This window comes from Boleophthalmus pectinirostris, unplaced genomic scaffold, assembly GCF_026225935.1.
Source record: "Boleophthalmus pectinirostris isolate CB_2022bp ecotype Guang Dong unplaced genomic scaffold, ASM2622593v1 HiC_scaffold_15, whole genome shotgun sequence".
In the NCBI taxonomy this organism is placed as follows: domain Eukaryota; kingdom Metazoa; phylum Chordata; class Actinopteri; order Gobiiformes; family Gobiidae; genus Boleophthalmus; species Boleophthalmus pectinirostris.
The window spans coordinates 34,304,720-34,324,231 of NW_026571070.1; the positions used below are offsets into that span (position 1 = coordinate 34,304,720).

Genomic DNA, 19,512 nt, shown 5'->3' on the forward strand with positions numbered 1-19,512 from the left:
ACAGTAGAGCCTCCGTTAGTGTCACATCCCTAGAGAATGTTGATGACATCACATGCAAAGTATCAATAAAATATCACAACAAGGAATTATGGCTTCAACTCCCAGTGTGTCAATGTATGTTCTGTGTGGAGTTTGTATGTTTCTCTTCACTAGATCAGATCCTCCAGCTGAGGAAGTCCTGACCAGGAAACGCCGGCTGATGGATGGTCAAATGTAGAGGGGGGAATTAGTCTCATGAAGGATCAATAAAGTGTTCCTTAACCTTAGACACACAAAAGAAATCTGACCCTAAACAAAAACAGGTGTCAGATCTGTGTATCTTTAATATCAAGAAAAAAAATGCAAGAAATAATTATGTCAAACAATCTAACCCCACAAAAAACAAGCAGTGGTGGAAGAAGTACTCTGTTTTGTTACTTTAGTAAAAGCACAGATACTGGGGCAAAAAAAGTAATAAAGAATTAAAAAAAAAAATATTTTGAGCATATTTTGAGGCTTCAAATGTCGTGATTTTAACAGATTTGAGCTGAATTTTGTTCAGTACAAACAACTGAATCAGTCTTTTTTTTTCTCCACTTTCTAGCTGTTTTTATTTGTATATTTTCATTGCTCAAACTACAAATGTGTTAAAAATAAACCTTTGCACTTTTCAACAATAAAAAATAAATAAATATATATATATATATATATATATATATATATATGGCTCCTTTTACTTCAGTTCTGTTCCAAAATGAATGTAGTACAAAGTAAAGGATACCTGCTCTCAGATGTAGAGAAGTAAAAGTATCCAGTTTAAACTTTACTAAGTAAAGAAACCTAAACTTTTACTTGTTGACAGTCCACCACTGTAAACAAGAGCTAACATTTTAAACTAAATCAACATCCCAAGAACCAAATAGTGCCAAAAGGTGTGAGTGTCTGTAACAAGAGGACACAGGAGTGGACCATGGACATTGTGGAGTGAACATGGAGAACACAGCGGTGGACTTTTGAGGGGACATGTGGTCACCTTGCGTCTCCAGGGGTGTGGGTCCTCCGCCTGGACAGCTCTGGGACAGGGGACGTCCTACACCATGAGATGAGATGAGAGAAGGACAGGTGAGGATGGACATGAGGATGGACATGAGAGGTGAAAGGTCAGGGCCGTACTGTGAGCAGAAAAGCACCCGAGCCAGAGCAGTTACACACGTCTGTGGACAGTGCAAAACATTCAACTGCCATTTCATTCTCCTCTCAGCACAAGGCGTTTTTGGAGTCTGTATTGTTCAGACAGAGATTATTTCAGTTTAAAAGGACCATATTCCTCATCACAAACAGACCTGGAGTTTGTTTTGTTTCATTCACACATTTAACACACAAACTCTGCATATTTAGGCCGAGTTCTTCGCTCAAATGGAAAAGAATCCACCTTGTGATGTCATGTGGTGATATAGGATGTGTACCAGTGTGTTTTTAAACTCCATAAACCTTCACTAGAATCATCTGGATAACTTCAGCCCCAACTTTAGCTCCCAAAGGACTCAATGATGATTTTAATCTTAGCAGTTTTTGTAGGCATTTGTTATATAATGAGGTCTCTCGCTTTGGGTGGGCTTTATAGGGACTATTTTAAGATCCATTGTGTACATATATAGATGTGTATATGGCATTGACATTATTTTATAGTTGGGTGAATATATACTGCATCTATATATATCCAGATATTCTTATTTTTCTATGATTTTTTAATTAATGATTAATATTTCATTATTATTATTATTCCACTGTCTGTTGTTTGTCTTTGTTTTTTGAATTATGGAGTTTTGAGTAGGGTTGTCCCGATCCGATCACGTGACTGCGGACTCGATCCGGACTCGGCCTTCATGGTCCAAGCAGGTATCAGATAAATAATATACGTATATAACACACAGGACACACAGCAGTTTGTTTTTTTTTTTTTTAAACTGAGGTGCGGGATTTGCTCAGGGACGTCCCGTCAGCGCCTGCTAAAAAAGAGGTGCACTTACGTTGGGACTTTTGGGCTGTGTTGTGCTCGGGCGCTGTTACCTGTGGTTCTGTGGCCCGTGTTCACACCTGCGCGGCCGATGGTGTCATCGCACGGCACTGTTTGTTTGTATGTTGCGCTGCAGAGTTGGCGCTTTTTGCAAGGAGGGTGGGAAAAGCAGCGTGGAGTGTCTATTGAGCAGTGAGACCGATGTTACAGTGTGCTCCGCTGTGGGTTTGTGGATGTGGTGGCGGTGCGGGGGAGTGGGGGCAGTGCAGGGGAGAGAGACTGTGGGGCTTCTGTCATCTCGTTTTTATTTGGTAAGATTTTGTATTATTCATAGACGAGCCTAAATGTTTCAAATGTAATGCACATGCAAACATATAATATCAAATGTACAAAGTGTAGATTGTGCAGAGTCTCAGGTCTGATCTAAATCAGGTCTGGTTCCTGTTTTGTCCAGTTCATTAAGTTTACTAAGTTACACATTCCAAGACCAGACTGTGAAAAGTCGAGATTTTCAACAATGATGATGAACGGTTAGAAAAGTTAATAAAAGTTAATAAAATTAAAGTTTTGGACATTTACAATACTACACACTGAAATCAAAACAATCTGATCCTGCACACAACCTGAATCTTATTCTTTGCTCTTAGTTCATTTTATAATGTTTTATAGAAGTATCTGATCGGGACTCGGTATCAGCAGATACTCAAAATCAAAGGACTCGGAGGCAAAAAAATGTGATCGGGACCTCCCTAATTTTGAGTGCACTGTTTCTTTAGGACCTGTCACCCTTGGGTGCTTGCCACACCCTATTTAAGATGGCCACCTGAGCTCTCATTCCGTTTGCCTGACGAAGGCCTAGTGCCGAAACGTTGCACGGTTTGTCCTAATAAATCTCACAATTTGTAAGTAAGACTGTGCGTGGGAGTTTTCTCTATGTTCTTGTGCTGCTCCCTCTCCTCCGACGCACCGTCTCTAGGAATCGATGTGTGAAGTTCTCATTCTTTGATAACTTCAGCTCTAAAATTTCCATCTTTACTGAACAGGTAGGTGAAAACTACTGCTTCCTCCATTTCTGGTGAAGATTTGTTATATTTTATTTTACTTTGATGGCATTTCTGTTCTCGTAAGCTCCCATGTTCTGGTAAATAGTGTTTTTTTTTCTTTTTTGTTATATACCAAAATAGAAAAGATCACGTTTGAACTGGAAATCTGTAATATGTAAATAATTGCTCTTTCCAGACAAAAAAAAATTAAAAAAGAAAACTGCCACTTCGTGACATCACAAGGTGGACTAGAGCATTTTCAACTTGAGATGTAGACAGACTAATAATTACTAAAGGATTACTCAAACATGTGAGAAAACCCCCCAAAAAACTCCAGATATGTTTTTGATGAGGAAACAACATTTTTCAACAATTTAATATAATAATAAAATAATAAATGAAATCACAATTAAACATGTGATTAACTGCACAGCCCTTTGCTCCAGTCAAATACATTTCCCACACAGCCACATAATGCGTTCAGCTTTATGCAGACGGCGGCAGGGCGAGCGAGAGAGGAAACAAAGGAAGAAGGGTGATGAAGAGGAGGAGCACACTACCTGTACGAGCTGGTCAGAGGAGGAGAGGACAGGAGGCTCAGAGGACAGAGCAGAGACAGGGCCCTGGACAGTGGACACACACATAATGGGGTCATGAGTCTTGGAGGACATTACATAGACTTACATAGACTTTTCTGGAACAGGGACTAAAACCAAACACATTAAACACATGAAAAAAAGTGAGTGTGAACAGAGTGTGGTCTCACATGAGAAGAGAAACATGCAAACACTAAAACTCAGCTCTTCTGTCCACCACCCGTCAGCACATATACAAATACAGAGGATGTAACAGAAGTGAATTGTGCTAAACAAATAAACTTGCCTTGTTTATTTATTGTATAATCTTTTTTTCTCCAATCTTGTACATTTAGAATAGTTTGTGTGGTTTAAATCTGCTTTAGGGTTTTTGTCTCAGTGGCATAAACTAGTTTCAGTATTATCATTTATAATCTACATTTATTATATTACACTTCAAAATGTGTTATTGTGACAGGCCTAGGTTTAGGTACCACTGGTACTGAAACTGAAATACTGGTACCAAAAGAAAACTTCCAAGTGGGTTCTAGGAGGATCAACAATGAAAACAAACTAAAACTAAACTAAAAAAATTAATTAACATTGTAACTGCTGTTACTCTAGATAAGGAAGAAAAAACACTGTTCAGGAAATGGTGCCAAACATCAGGTATTGTTGAACTTGAACCAACCACAACCACAAAAAAACTGAAAGGTACCCAAACCCTCTTCTGGTCATGTGATCTACAACCAAACCCCAAAACAAGAATCAACAGTCGCCACCAAACTCCACCAGCCGGCACCAGCAGCCTGACCCCCGCACTCCAGTGACCACACCCAAGGCCCTGGCTGCAGCAGCTGTGCCCATACCACACCAACATTGGGGTTATCACCATGGTTACAGATCTTACCCACTGCTGCACACCGACAGATGAGGATTCCATCATCATAGAAGCGCCATCTCCCTATACACACAAACACACACACGCACGCACGCACACACACACACACACACACACGCACACACACGCGCACACACACGCGCACACACACGCGCACACACACGCGCACACACACGCACACACACACACACACACACGCACACACACGCGCACACACACGCGCACACACACACACACGCGCACACACACGCACACACACACGCGCACACACACGCGCACACACACGCACGCGCACACACACACGCACGCGCACACGCACGCACACACGCACACGCACAACACGCACGCGCACACACACGCACACACGCACACACACGCACACACGCGCACACGCACACGCACACGCACGCACACACACACGCGCACACACGCACGCGCACACACACGCACGCGCACACACACACGCACACACACGCACACGCGCACACACTCACGCACACACACACGCGCACACATACACGCACACACACACACGCACACACACACGCGCACACGCGCGCACACGAACACACACACGCCTCTCAGTTTGAACATATTTCAAACATAATACGATCAGATTTAGTAGGGTGAGTCAGGTTGTCATGGAGAAATCTAAACCATGAATTATGTAACTCTGGCTCAGTCACTGTTATATAATTGAGTCAATCCCCTGGTCAGGGCTGTGGTCTGGAGCTAATCAATCAGAGGGGAAAACTCCACGAGACTCAACTGAGATTTACAAGAGCACAGGGACACAATATTTCACATTATTTACTCATTCATTAAAGAGCCCATAGTATGCCCTTTTCTAATCTCTGACGAGGAAACAACATTATTACTATTATTACTATTATTATTATAAACAAGATAACTGGAGTTGTTTTGTTTCATTCACACATGTTGAACACACAGATCCTGCATATTGGCAGGGATCCAACAATGCAGTTTTCCCACAGTTTGATATGTATCTCGATACACGGGTCACATTATTGATTCAATTTTGATGCGTTTTATAGCACACACAAAAAAAACTCATGTCATTTTTTTTTTTCTGTTAATGAGTATTATTTAATAGCACTATGGTAATGAAACAATGCATGCATTACTACTACTATAAAATTTTACATGAAGTGTTTTAGTTCATTTGGTTCAGTGATTTAGAGCATTTTTATTCACTGAAAATAAGAACAGAGCGTTCTCAGGCTGTTTTATATTTTATAATATACCAGTCTACTCTTAATATAGACTGTAAGGGAGTTACACTATCAGTCTTTTCCTTTTTTGATGATGATTTGATGGTTTATTTTCCTCTTGAGACTTTCCTCTCACTGTGTTCACATGCCTCATGCCTCATGCCTGTGTCCGTGCTGCTCTGCTCCTCCAGCACAAACAGCAGCTCCTGACTGAAAGATAAATCCACCTCAGGAAGAAGATTTCATATGAAAGTCCCTATGGAGTCGTTTTCTTGCTGCATCTGAGAACGCTGGAATAACTGTTTTCCTTTTCGGACCAAAATAAGTGACAACACGGTGTGCATGGAGGGACATGTGCATATCGACCCAGCACAAGTATCAAATCGTGACATCATTATCGAATGATTCAATATTATATCAAATATCGCTGCATCCCTAATATTTAGGCCGAGTTCTTCTCTTAAACAGAACACTAGAATCATGTGGAGCATTTCAGACCTGGAATTGTCTGCTGAGCTAAAGGAGATATTCACTTGAAAAGGTCAAAATATGGATCAGAGCTTTGGAGATGTAGACAGACTCATAATAAAGGGTTACTCAAACACGTGTGAATGAAACAAAAGATGAAAGTTCAGGTATGTTTTTGAGGAGGTAACAAGATTTGAACACGGCTTAAAGCTGACAGGAGTCAATTTTGTGTAATATAGGATTTTAAATTATATCCAGAAAATAAAGCCTCACGTATCAAGTTGCCCCAATTATTATTTTTTTTGACTATTACTTGAATGTTTTGGACCATGACATTGTACTTCAATGTGAGTACTATTATTTTAAAGTAATCGTACTCTTACTGGTGTACAGTTTGTAGCTGTTCCCCCTCTGACAGAAAGCTGCGCTGTCAGCTGAACCCTAGTCTGAAAGTCTGACCAACTTGGCTCAGTCCGGGTCATTTCATGTAAGAATGTGAATCAAATGGATTAACAGCTGTAGCAGAAATAGAGGCTCCACTCTCAACCCACTGGGCAGCTCGGGCCAAGAGGACTTTTCTTATTTCTTCCACCATTAGGGCTGTAGTAAACTAAAGAAATTCTTGGTGGACTAAACAGAAGAGTGGCAAAAGCTCTTTAAAGTGTTCTGTATCTGTATCTGACCTAAACTGCACTCAACACTACACCTGCAGGGGGAGTGAACGCAACAACTAATATTTATGCATAAAAAAGGACTAGGAAACTGTATTTATATAAAAAAAACAACTTGTGAATTGTGAGATTAATCTGCGTTTTTACATAGAAATACCAACAAATACCAAATCTTCAGCTCATTCGCTCTCACTTCTGATTTCTGCTCCTGATAATCGAAATAATAAGTCTCCATTGCCACTATCGAGTGAAGATGTAAGCTGTACCTTGTTCTTGAAACCACGTTCTCCGTCCAACAGCTGAGTGTCGCCGCCGGCAACCTGCGCCACTTCCTGTTTCCTTTGAATCCTGCTCCTCCAGTCTTCCTCCCCGCTCCTCTTCAGCAGAGCCACCCTGACGGACGGACGGATAAAACATCACTAATGTTACGCTGTAAACCATATCCTGCTAAAAACCATCATAATAATCTTAACATGGCTTGCCCCTGTACAGAAATATTGTAGAAACAGCTCTTGAGGTCAAAATAAGTCCACTTTGAACTGTCTGCACCAAATTATAAAGTGTTATTGTTTGATTATCAAGAATTGTTCGTCAGCATGCTAGTTGTCGTTAAATTACCGTAAAGGCAAAACTGGTTTCTGAAAGTTGGTGAAAGTGCTTGTAAACTCATCATGGTGAGTAATTAGGATGAAGTGAGGAGTAACTTTGGAAGAATACAAACTGTTTACAATGAACCACTTCTGTTTTTCATGTTTTTAAAGAGTAGAAATTAGGTATTGCACCATTAACAATTTAAACACAAATCTGTTGTTACAGTCTTAAAAGTAAGAAGAAGAAACAAGGAAAAATATTGTTGATTGAATAACTCTGAAGTAACTTGAACTAGAATTTTAACAATCCTAATTAGCTATATCTGGTCTGTGCAGGGCATTTATTGTGCAATGTCCCTGTCAGATAAATAAATAAAAAATACAATTTGTCTGTTTCCTGTTTAACCAGAAGTACCTTAATAGTTATGGCAAAAAGCAAAACAAAACTCGGAACTATGTTATTAGGTTCTTTCTTCAGAGTTTGTTTTCAGACCTGACAGTTTGTTCTGCTCCCTGCTCTTCCTCAGAGTCACGTGATGTTGCCGTGTCGTTTCGCTCATCTGATTTAAACAGATTTTGGCGCCGTCTTCCTTCCGATGGAGGCAGAACGAGTGCAGTCCATTAGACTGAAGAGGCAATCGAAATACAGAAACATGCCCTCGGGACTATAAACTGTCGTCCTGCCTCCATCGGTAGGAAGACCGCCCCAAAACCTGTTTAAATCAGCTGAGCGACACATCACAGCAACATCACATGACCACGAGACAGAGCAGAACAAACTGTCAGGTATGAAAACAAACAGTTTGTCTGAAAAAAGAACCTAATAAATTAAAGAAATTCAATTAAATTATCGGAGGACCAAATGAGCCTCATTAGACTCCAACTCAGAACTGATGTCCTTATTCTCTTAAAAAAACAAAAAAACTTTGAAGTAAAATATCTGAGGATGGAGCATGCAGCACTGAGCCTCCATACTGTGACCTCTGCAGTTTAGTCATGTCACACATCGATCAGTCATGTGACCAGGGCTTTTCCTGTTATGCAATTAGTTTGACTGCATAAGGAATCCAGTAGTGGACAGGCACAGGTTTTTAAAGCTCCGAGATTAGGCAAAGTTGACTCTTTTGAACTTTAAGTCATGTTATAATGTGGTTACCTTCTCAGAAACACAACATAGTCGCATTCTGTTTAATTCACAAATCTTGATGAAAAACCCTTTATTATTAGTCTGTCTACACCTAACAGTGTAACAGCTCCTTTTACCTTTTGTTTTGTTTGAAGAAACTGACAATTCCAGGGCTAAAAAGATCCACATGCTTCTAGTGAAGGATGGAGTTTAAAACCATCCTTCCTGCATTACCACGTGAAATCACAACGTAGAACAAGGATGAGTTTTCATTCTGAGAGAAGAACTCAGCCTAAATATGGGCAGGGTTTATGTGTTGAACATGTGAATTAAGCAAAACACAACTCCACAACTATGTTTATGATGGGGAAACAGTCTAACAGAACAGAAAATAGTGTAATACGGCCCTTTAAAGTGGGGGTTCATATTATTTATAGTGGATAAAGTTAGGCACTACACTCTTGTCAAGTCTTTTTCACCACGTCCCTCTGATCTCTGCCACACTGAACCCTTATTCTTGAGTAAGTAGTACCAGAGTTATTAACTCAAAACATGCTACACAGGTCTCCAGGAAGAATAGTTGATAGCTAAGGTCAATTAAATATAATCAATCAATGAAGCTGCACAGGGACGACAGGTAGAAATTAGCACTAATGCTACAACCTGATGTACAATGCATCTCTCCTGTTAAGGTTAAAGGGACAGTTTGGAATTTTGGACATAGGGCCTCATTTTCTAGTGAGCCAGAGTCCTGTAGACATGTGGAGGCACTTTTTGAAATAACACATTCAGTCCTTGTATTTGCAGAGGTCACTGGTGTTAGACTAGTGCATGTCAATGGTCATAGTTCTCCTGCCACTAAAAACACTCTTACCCACTCCACAAAACACCTGAAGCAAATCTATTATTACACCAGACTGTCCATGTCTATGTCAACAGAATTATTTTAGAAGTAAAACTATCTTTGTATCGCATGAATCGTTGCACGTTGAGGGACTATTTTACTCTACTGTATTTAGTTGTGATGATGTCAATGTGGCCATAACTGGATCAGGCTTCTTCATGTGCTCTATGTGTCGCTATGGCAACTGCAGGTAAACAAACTATTATAGAGCCAGTTGGGGCCAGGTGATATCAGTCCGCCGCTGCCGAGCTTTCTATCAGGAAGTACAACTCACTGCTGCTGCTCAAACATAAATCCTTCAAATGCAAGATTGGATTTACTTCTAAAATTATTCTATCAACACAGACATTTACATGGACAGTCTGGTGTGATAATAGTTTTGTTTTGGGAGTTTTGTGGAGTTTTTAGTGACAGAGAAACTATGACCATTGACATGCACTAGTCTAGCACCAGTGACCTCTGCAAATACAAGGACTGGATGAATTATTTCAAAAAGTGTCTCCACACGTCTCCAACACTCTGACTCATGAGGAAATGAGGCCCTATGTCCTAAATTCTGATCTGTCCCTTTAATGTATATTGTGCAGTGTATTTGTCTCATTAAATAAACTAACCATTATATTTCCTTAATCTGTCATAAGTGGAGAATGAGCTCTGACCTCTCTTTGATTGACATGTGGCGTGCATTCATCACGGCAATGAGCTCGTCTCCTCCCTCAGACTGCACCACGCCGTCTACTTCAGAGCACTGCCCCCTTCTGTGTGGAGGTGGGACTGCCTTTGTGATCTGCTGACTGGAAGACTCCACCGGGCCTGAAACACACACAGTATAAAACATGTTGGAATTCTGTATTAATCTAACACACGCCTCCGTTCCAATCAGCTCATTTTTCAACATTGAACGATATTGAAGTCTGGACGCTCACTGACATTTGCCAATATTGATATTTAGCTGTTAAAATCCATAGCGAGACACACAAATGTAAATGAAGTTAAGTGAGAAGAGCAACTTTTCACTTTCGGTAAAACAATCAAATGTATTTATCTGACATAGAAAATCATTAGTTGCATGTTTGTATAATACGACACTTCTATTTTAATTTAACATTGACTCATTACTCAGTTTAAAAAGGGCACTCTGTCATGGTTCATGTTTGTAGTGCTTGTATTTGCTTATTTTGGCGTTTTATTTTGACATTTGTCCTGTCTGCTTACAGTTTTGACCACATCCCTCCTGTCCTTAAGCAACTCCACTGGCTCCCTGTACAATACTGCATCCAATACAAGGTCCTCCTCATCACTTACAAGTCCCTCCCCCATCTCACCGACCTCCACCCGCCGCCTCAGATCAGCCCACACCAACCTCCTCACTCCCCTCGTCAGGACAAAACACCGGACCTCGGGGGACAGAGCCTTCGTCTTCGCCGCCCCCGCCGCCCCCTCCCTCTGGAACTCACTCGCACAATCCATCAGAAACTCAAACTCACTGCAGCTCTTCAAATCACATCTAAAAAGTCACTCACTGATCAAACTGGCATTCCCACCATGATTCCCCCGTTTTCCACAGTGTTACTTTTATTCATTTGTAAAGCGGCTTTGAGTGTCCATAAAAGCCCTATATAAGTCTGATGTATTATTATATTATTATTATTTTGAGTTTTACTTCCTGTCTTGATTGTTTGCCCCGCCCTAATGTTTTTCACCTGTGTCTGTGCATTTATACTGTGTTCTCCTCTGCACTTTGTTGGTCCATTGTCACTGTCAGAGTCTCATCTTGTCTCTTGTCTTGCCAGTTTAAGTTTCTTTGTTATTAAAGAACTTTTACAGCAGTCCTGCAGTTTGGGTCCTCCCTCTTTTTCTACGTGACACACAGAGATTTTGAACATTGGTAGTGAATAAAATATACCGTATTTTCCGGGCTATTAGATGCGCTCTTAAGCCTCCAACCCCATCAAAAAAACGACAATCCAGAGCGTCGTATACACGAATCCACTCAGCATCCGAGCAGACAGCGACCGCACAGCGAAACACACCCACAGACACACTCATCACTCCACGGAACGGAACGGAACAAACCGAAAAAGCGAGTGCAATGTGCCACTTCTAGACACAACTGAACAACTCTGTCACTGCGAACATGCCGACAATCTGTTGGTCCCAGACACACCCTCCCTACACGCCACAACTGAACAAAGCCAAGAGTCACCGTGAACGAACAAACAAACAAAACCACTCACCCATCACACTGTTGGGTTTCATTTAAAGTCCGGTGTGGTTTATTTGTGAAAAAAGTTCGAAAATAGACCATTTAATGACAGTGCACCTTATAATCCAGAGCGACTAATAGCCCGGAAAATACGGTAGTCTGATATTGAATAATCAGTATCAATATCTGCCAATACCGATACTGGAACTGATCTATCACCCATTACAACTACAATAAGCAAACACCCTGGCCTTATAGACAGGCATTTCTATTTAGTATTTGTTCACGTCAAGAATGCCATAAATCTGTTATAGTTGAAGTGAAAAGTGCAGTTCGTCCAGAGAAATCATTCTACATTAGTGATGAACATGCAGCCTTACCTCCACAGTGCCTGTCCTGTCCCAGCTGCCTCTCCTGTGTCCTGGCCGTCTCTCTGTCTGCCACCCCCCAGAGCGGCTCCTCCTCCTGCCCCCACCTCTCTGCCCCTCTGCTGGGCTTGGGCAGGGGCAGGGCATGGTGCTGTGGCTGTGGCTGTGGTTGTGGCTGTGGTTGTGGCTGTGGTTGTGGCTGTGGTTGTGGCTGTGGTTGTGGCTGTGGGTTGTGGCTGTGGTTGGGGCAGGGCCGGCTGTCTCTCCCCGTCGTCCGGTGAGGTCAGCGCCCTCTTCCCTGCGCGCACCTCGGGCTCCCGCTGGACGAGTGAGAGCAGGTCCGTGGGGTCCGGGGGCTTCTGGGAGGATGGGCCCCTGGCGCTGATGTGGATGTCCCCGGCCCGCGTTGTGCCCACTGGACCCGCAGAGGAGGAAGAGCAGGGCAGCTGACCCATGGAGTGTCCTGCCTGGAGCTGAGGAGAGGGGGAGAGAGAAGAGCTGAGTGAGGGGTGGAGCTGAGGAGAGGGGGAGGAAAAGGAAATGAGGGAAGGATGGAGATAAAGAAGAAAGGACAGAGTGAGGGGTGGAGAGACAGGGATGAGCAAAGTGAGAGGTGAGGAGAGGGGAGACAGAAGAGTAAAGGAAATGAGAGAGAGTGAGGGAAGAGAGGGGAGAAGAATGGGAGGTGGGGGAGGAAAGAGGGGAGAGAAAAGAGCAGAGACGTGGAGAAAGGGGGGGGGGTGACACAATCTATGTGGGAGTCATGCCGACTCATCACTGCTGACTCACTGTTCTATGGACATCTAGAAGTGCCACAAAAGACTTATGGGTCATTCCACGCCATTTCAACAAATGGACCATGCACTTTGATCTCAAAAAATGTTGAAAAAATTACCAAATAGTCCCTTACGATCATGTACCAACCCTGTGAAGTTTTAGTGATTTTTGATCATTACTTTTCAAGTTACAGCTCATTTAGTGAGTGGAGTATGTGTCAATTTACTGGCCCAAAATGCACGTAATTTTTTCTCTGCGGTTTTCACAGGTCGATATCTCCGTTAGTATCACACATAGAGGGCTGAAATTTTGTAGGCTTGTACAATCCGTGTATCATTTGTTCATTCGTTTTTCAATATAAAACCAAAAATAAGAAAACAAAAAAACAACAGTTTTCTTCGCTATTTGTCTTCAAAACCAAAATGAAAAAACGGATAATGATTCGTTTTTTCAGTTTTCGATTTTGTGTTTAAATGAAGAATGGAAAAAACGGATAACAGCCGTTTCCCGTTTACGTGACTTCCGTGACTGCGATTCCGGACTTTTGCACCGCATACGGACTGAATCAGGACGGATCCAGGTCCGAAACCAGACCGAGACCAGAGCGGGACTGAGACCGGGACAGAGCTGCTCTGGTCCTCCGCGCTCAAGAACCGCGGCTGGTTCCGAGGTGGTGCAAAATATCCAACTGACGCATTCACACCAACGAAAATGAATCGAACTAAGAGCTTTTGGTTCAAATGGACCAGGTCCGGGACCAGACCGGGACCAAAGCGCTACTGAGACTGGGACCAGACCAGGATCAGACCGGGACCAGATCGGAGGCTCAGAGCCCACGGCAGGGCCGGAGCTCGAAGCTGAGGCTCGGACCCCGTGGAGGCTCGGAGTCCGCCCTGGTCCCGCTCTGGTCCCTGTCGGGTCTCGGACCTGGATCCGTCCTGATTCAGTCCGTATGCGGTGCAAAAGTCCGGCATCGCAGTCACAGAAGTCACGGAAACGGGAAACGACCGTTATCCGTTTTTTCCATTCTTCATTTACACACAAAATCGAAAACTGAAAAAACGGATAACGATTCGTTTTTTCAGTTTTTGGATTTGGAGACAAATAGCGAAGAAAACTGTTGTTTTTTCGTTTTCTTATTTTTGGTTTTATATTGAAAAACGAATGAACAAATGATACACGGATTTTGTACTCCTCTACTCTAAACATAGTACATGGTCACTATATACTTGTGTCATTGTGTCAAATGTGAATGTTCAAGATACAATTAAAAATTGAAGGAGCTTCATAAAATACATATGTTTGGTACCATATGAAAGGTCTTTTTCTGGTCTTTCAAACAAAAATTACTCAATTTTTTTTTTATCACTACCCACATAAATGACATGTGAAAATCAGACCATATTACATTTTCTTGTTTTTAACAGGTCCCTCACACATAACCTATTTCAAATTTTCAACATTTGGTGATTTTTAACAGTCCTACTACATATCTTGATTCTCCAAAAAAAATTTAAGGGTCTCCAACACCTACAAGTAGGTTTAAAAAGGGGCTAAAAATGGTAGGCCACGGAAATGAACAAGTTTTTTTTTTCATTTTAAAGTTCATATAAAATGACAATGAGCTGAAATACCAAACTTTCAATAGATGTTATTTGAACACAGAGTAGAGGAGTACAAGCCTACAAAATGTCAGCCCTCTGTGTGTGATACTTACAGAGATATCAACCTGTGAATAAGGCAGAGAAAAAATGATGTGCATTTTGGGCCTGTAAATTGACACATACTCCCCTCACTAAATGAGCTGTAACTTAAAAAGTAATGATCGAAAATGACTAAAATTTCATAGGGTTGGTACATGATAGTAAGGGACCAGCTGGTAATTTTTTCAAAATTTAAAAAAAACATGATGCGTAAGATTTTCTGGAAATTTGATGAAATGGCGTGGAATGACCCTCATCTTAAATGGGTTGAAATTGCTTTAATTAGAATTGAAATTGATTTGAGTATAGTTTGACTTGTCCAGTAAAAAACATATAATTCTTGAAATCTAGATCTTCAACAGGCACGTGGACAATCAAAATCTACTCAAATCAGGACACACATCCTAATTCAAACCATCTCAACATATTTAAGGTAACCGTTTCACTGAAGCCATGCCAACTACAGCTCAAAATGTTCTTCAGTCTCCAGCACAGGGCTCGCAGCAGATGCCACAAGTGCAAGGCCACGCATGACATGCCGCTCCAAACCTCTCCAAACCACAAGAATCCAGGCAAGACATTTGTGGTGTAGTTTTACCACTGTAGCCATTCCGACATCAGTCATCTACCAGCGTGTGCCTCAACAGGCTCATGAGGACTTCTACCAGGCCTGTCATGATAACACATTCTGAAGTGCAATACGCCGCTGAAGTAAATCCAAACGATAAACGATAATACTGAGACTTAACGTTGCCACTGACACAATAACTGTAAACCAGTATCATCGCAGTAAAACATTTCAGTGAGAACCATATTGTTAAAATATATGAGCTGCAATATATAAACAACAGAAATCTAACTGTAGTAGTAGATAATGGGTGATAGAAGTTATGTTCAACCCAAATACAAATCTTATCACAAAACAGTTCTCCACTAGTACAAAGAAAAAGCACCCACTATAAAAAGAATAATACTGACCTTCAAAAATAATAGTTCCATCTAACATGTACAGTGGGGGTTACGTTCTAAAAATAACCCGCGATAGGTGAAATCTGCAAAGTAGTCAACTTTATATTTATAATGATTATATCTGTTTTAAGGTCGTAAAACCCCTCACCACACACTTTATACACTTTTCTCATCCATTTCTGCATCCTTCTTACAACTTATTGCTGCTGTCGTCCTTTTGTTATTTTCCTCCTCCTTTAAGAACCAAAGATTAATTTATTCCATAATGGAGCCTACAGCGCAGAGTCCTGCACGGGTCCATTTTTGGAGACCCGCAGTAGAACACCGCACCCGCGCAGGACAGCACCTGCCCCTTAACCCGAGATTATATCAAACTTTTGTGCTACCTATGCCACGGAGTGAAACAAGATTAAAAAAGGACGAACCCAGGACTAACCTAGGACTGATTCCAGGACTGAAGAGGAGGACTAAACCAGGACAGAACCAGGACTAAAACAGGAGTAAACCAGAACTGAAACAGGACTCACTGTCGGGACGGGCTTGGAGGTGACCGTAGGAGAAAGGACCAGCTCAGCTCCGCACCTCACGAAGGTAAACTCGGCTGTAGCCTGATCGTGCTTTATAGACAACCTGCTGTGCGGGCTCGGGGTTCAGTCTCTTGTCCTGGTTTCAGTAACTATCTGCTGGTAGCTGACCTGGTGCAAGACTCTGCTACAGCACGTAACTTCTACCTTCCTTCAGCGTGTCCAGAAGTCCAACTTTTTGTGCAATGGTTTCATCTTTCATCGTTTCATCAACATTGTGGGTTTTGTCAGGGAGAAAACTTGTTTCACAATCACACTGCTAGAGATCCAACATTTATGTACATTTGGCAGCTGAATGAATTCTGTACAGTACGGTACAGGAGACAGGAGTCCCTTAGCCAATCAGGACGCAGCGAGAGGAATGCAGTACACATTCATACACTGTAAAAAAAAAAAAAAAAAGGCAAACAAAATTGCACAAAAAAAATCCACAAAACACCGAGACCGCGAAAGCTGAACCGCGATAGTGAGACGGACGACTGTATTTTACAAGAAGTCAATATAATAATTATTATAATCATGACAGGCCTAAGCTCTACATGTGATCAAATCTCATCATGCTTTATAAAACTGGAACAGGTGAGAACACAACTGACAAAAATTTGATTCAAACTAAAAATCGTCAGTGAAAATATCATTAAAAGTGCACAACTTCACTTTTCCGGTAAAGAGCATTTAACCGCCTGCTTGTCTCTATGGAGCTACCCACAGTATAGCATTAAACTTATATAACGTGTATATTAAAGTGCTTTGAGTATGTTGAAGGTAGAAAAGCACTATATATATATATAGAATAAATGTATGGTTGGGCTTGATCTGACTTGCAGCCAGGCCCATTTGGAGATGGATGTGTTTAATGCCATACTGTGGAATCTTCCTGGCAACAAAACCTCTATGAGAGTAAGCAGGGGTTAGGCTCTCCACTACAAATGTTACACAGTGCAGCTTTAAAGCCCGTGCCCTGTATGACAAACCATAACGGCCCATGCTGCAGGACACACAGAGAAGACAGGAGCAGCCCTGTGCAGAGCAGAGGAACCAGAGGAACCAGGGGAGTCTTACATGGAGATGTTCTACAGGACTGTCACACAACTCCAGCTCCTCCAGCTCAGAGCCCGATGAGTCCTGGAGAGACAGACCACGTGAACCTATCTGGGGCTGGTTTTGGTCCAGTACATGGGGACCAATAATGTGTTGGTTTGTACCTTGGGGCAAGATTGTCTTTAAGGTTAGGGTTATAGAAGGATTACCTGTATCAGAACTGGTGAAAGACCACAGGATAACATTGAATACATTATTCTAACTCTGTGTTAAAAATTAAATTCTGCCATTGAAGTATTTAATATAAAAAAAGAGGTGGAAGTGCAACAACACCACCTGTTGGCACAAATGGTTAGTAAAGGGGAAATTATTTAGATAGAAAATACTGTTTATCTGAGAAGAAACCTCCGAGTTGGAGTGGCTGTCTCACCTGCTGCATGTCCTCCAGGGTGATGGGCTGTGTCTGGTAGCGTGCGTTGGCTCTGCGGCCCCGGGGGTCCGCTCTGGTCCTGGTGACTCGGCTGGGGGGTTGGGCCAGGCTGTTGAACAGGGCCATCTTTGCAGCCAGGCTCAGGGTGCTGCGGTCGGGCTCCTCCTGGGTCTCCTCCTTCTCCTGGCTCTGGATCGGGGGCTGGTTATTTGACTGGTTTGGGGGCTGAATGTGTGGTTGTCTCTCCACGGGGGCCTCCTGGACCTCCATCATTTGTGCGGCCTCTCTGACTGGAGCACTGCGCTGGGAAGCAGCCTGCAGGCTGAGGGAGGAGAGGAGAAGGAGAGCGGGGGAGAGAAACAAAGAGAAGGAGAAGGGAGAGTGTGTGGAGGAAATCACAGTGAAAGAATTAGAGTGATTCTCTTGTCAGACACATCCATAATATGTATGCATCATTTGTTATGAGGTGGATTTTATTGAGTCTTCCTTAAAGCGGTGCCTCTGGACAAAGTTTCAGTGGGAATACAAATGTTGATCTTGGCTTTAGCTGAACTCAGTTATAAGCACCTAGCTGGAGGATTAGTCTAAAGTGTATGTTAACACTTAAGACAAAACCCAGACACAGACAGAACATGCAAAGTCCACTCTCGAGGCCCCATGCAGACTTAAAATCAAAACCTGGAAACTTGTTGCTGTAAGGCAGAGCAACAACATAGACTACTCCAGTAACCAAATGATTACAGTTTGTTACCATCTCAGTGAGTAAACCCAAAACAGAGGCCAAACAGACAGACCCAACCCAATACCTCACAGGCAAACCCCACACATGCCGCTCATTAGAGAGTCTAGAGTTCTGCTTCATATCAGAGTTAATAAACCAGCACACAGTGAGTTAGTTCCACTCTCGTGAGCCTCAGTCCATGCTGTACCTGTAGGCTACAGAGGGACTGAGAGGGCGGGGCATGGTTGTGAGAGCGCCCCCTGGCTGTACCACATCAGATTGGACACTACAGGAGGATGAACAGGGGGCAGGGAGGTCAGGGGTCAGCATTTCACAATTCAATGTTTTTTTAAGATCTTAAACTTTCACTAGAACTGGTCAGACTCTGTATACATTTTGTTTGCAGCTATTCACTAGTATTGGCTTCCAGACCAATTTCTAGATTTATTGCAAAGAGTGAGCCAGGACACTAACCCTCTTTGCAGATTCTTTTTTTTAAATAGTTATACTTTTGCAGATTTCCTTTAACCCTGAGAATCAATAATAAAATACATTTGGAAAAAAATATGTTTAAAGCCATCTGGAAAGAAATGTGTCCATTGACTGAAAGTATGAAAGAGTATAGTCCCCATCAAGACACTGCGTCAAGTCAAACGTTTCTTTTTTATGTCAACAACAGGAGTAAAACAACGATCTGTGTATGCTACGCAACACTGGACCCATGTACAGTGTGTAGACCCACGTGGTGGCGATGACCACCTCCTCTGTGGTGACCGGCTGAGTCCTGGAGCGGTCCTGGCCTCTCCTCAGTCTCCTCTCCAGAGCAGCGTTTCTGGAGCGAGGTTTAGGAGTGCCCCCGTCTATGCTCTTCTCCAGCTCCTGCTCAACAGAGAAGAGCCATGATGGTTCAGACAAACACACATGATCAGTCATTTGAAAACTTTTGCTTCAGTTTATGGTGTAAATTATTGACCTATTTAGAAGCGCTGACATTTGAGACACAATTTCAGTATATTCCAATTATGTCTCAATTGTTGCTTCAAAACTTTGCGTGATTATTGTAAGTTTTTCTACATAGAAAATTGAATTTCCAAATTAGAAAGTTGAATGTTTTATTCAATTCAATTTTCTAATTTGGAAATTCAATTTTCTATGTAGAAAAACATACAATAATGTTGAAATCTATTCGACAATATGAATGAAATGA

The 19,512-nt window shown here is 42.1% G+C and overlaps 1 protein-coding gene across 1 annotated transcript in view; it reads right to left on the minus strand.

Moving 5' to 3' along the window:
- svila (supervillin a) overlaps positions 1-19,512 on the minus strand; it is a 52,904-nt gene that overhangs the window by 20,163 nt on the left and 13,229 nt on the right. The window contains exons 11-19 of the mRNA XM_055150840.1: positions 19,048-19,184; positions 17,585-17,906; positions 12,093-12,553; positions 10,832-11,013; positions 10,166-10,319; positions 7,153-7,279; positions 4,525-4,578; positions 3,600-3,662; positions 1,013-1,069 (exon numbers count right to left, since the gene is read on the minus strand). Coding sequence (XP_055006815.1) covers positions 1,013-1,069; positions 3,600-3,662; positions 4,525-4,578; positions 7,153-7,279; positions 10,166-10,319; positions 10,832-11,013; positions 12,093-12,553; positions 17,585-17,906; positions 19,048-19,184 — 1,557 coding nt within the window. The remainder of the gene's footprint in view (positions 1-1,012; positions 1,070-3,599; positions 3,663-4,524; positions 4,579-7,152; positions 7,280-10,165; positions 10,320-10,831; positions 11,014-12,092; positions 12,554-17,584; positions 17,907-19,047; positions 19,185-19,512) is intronic.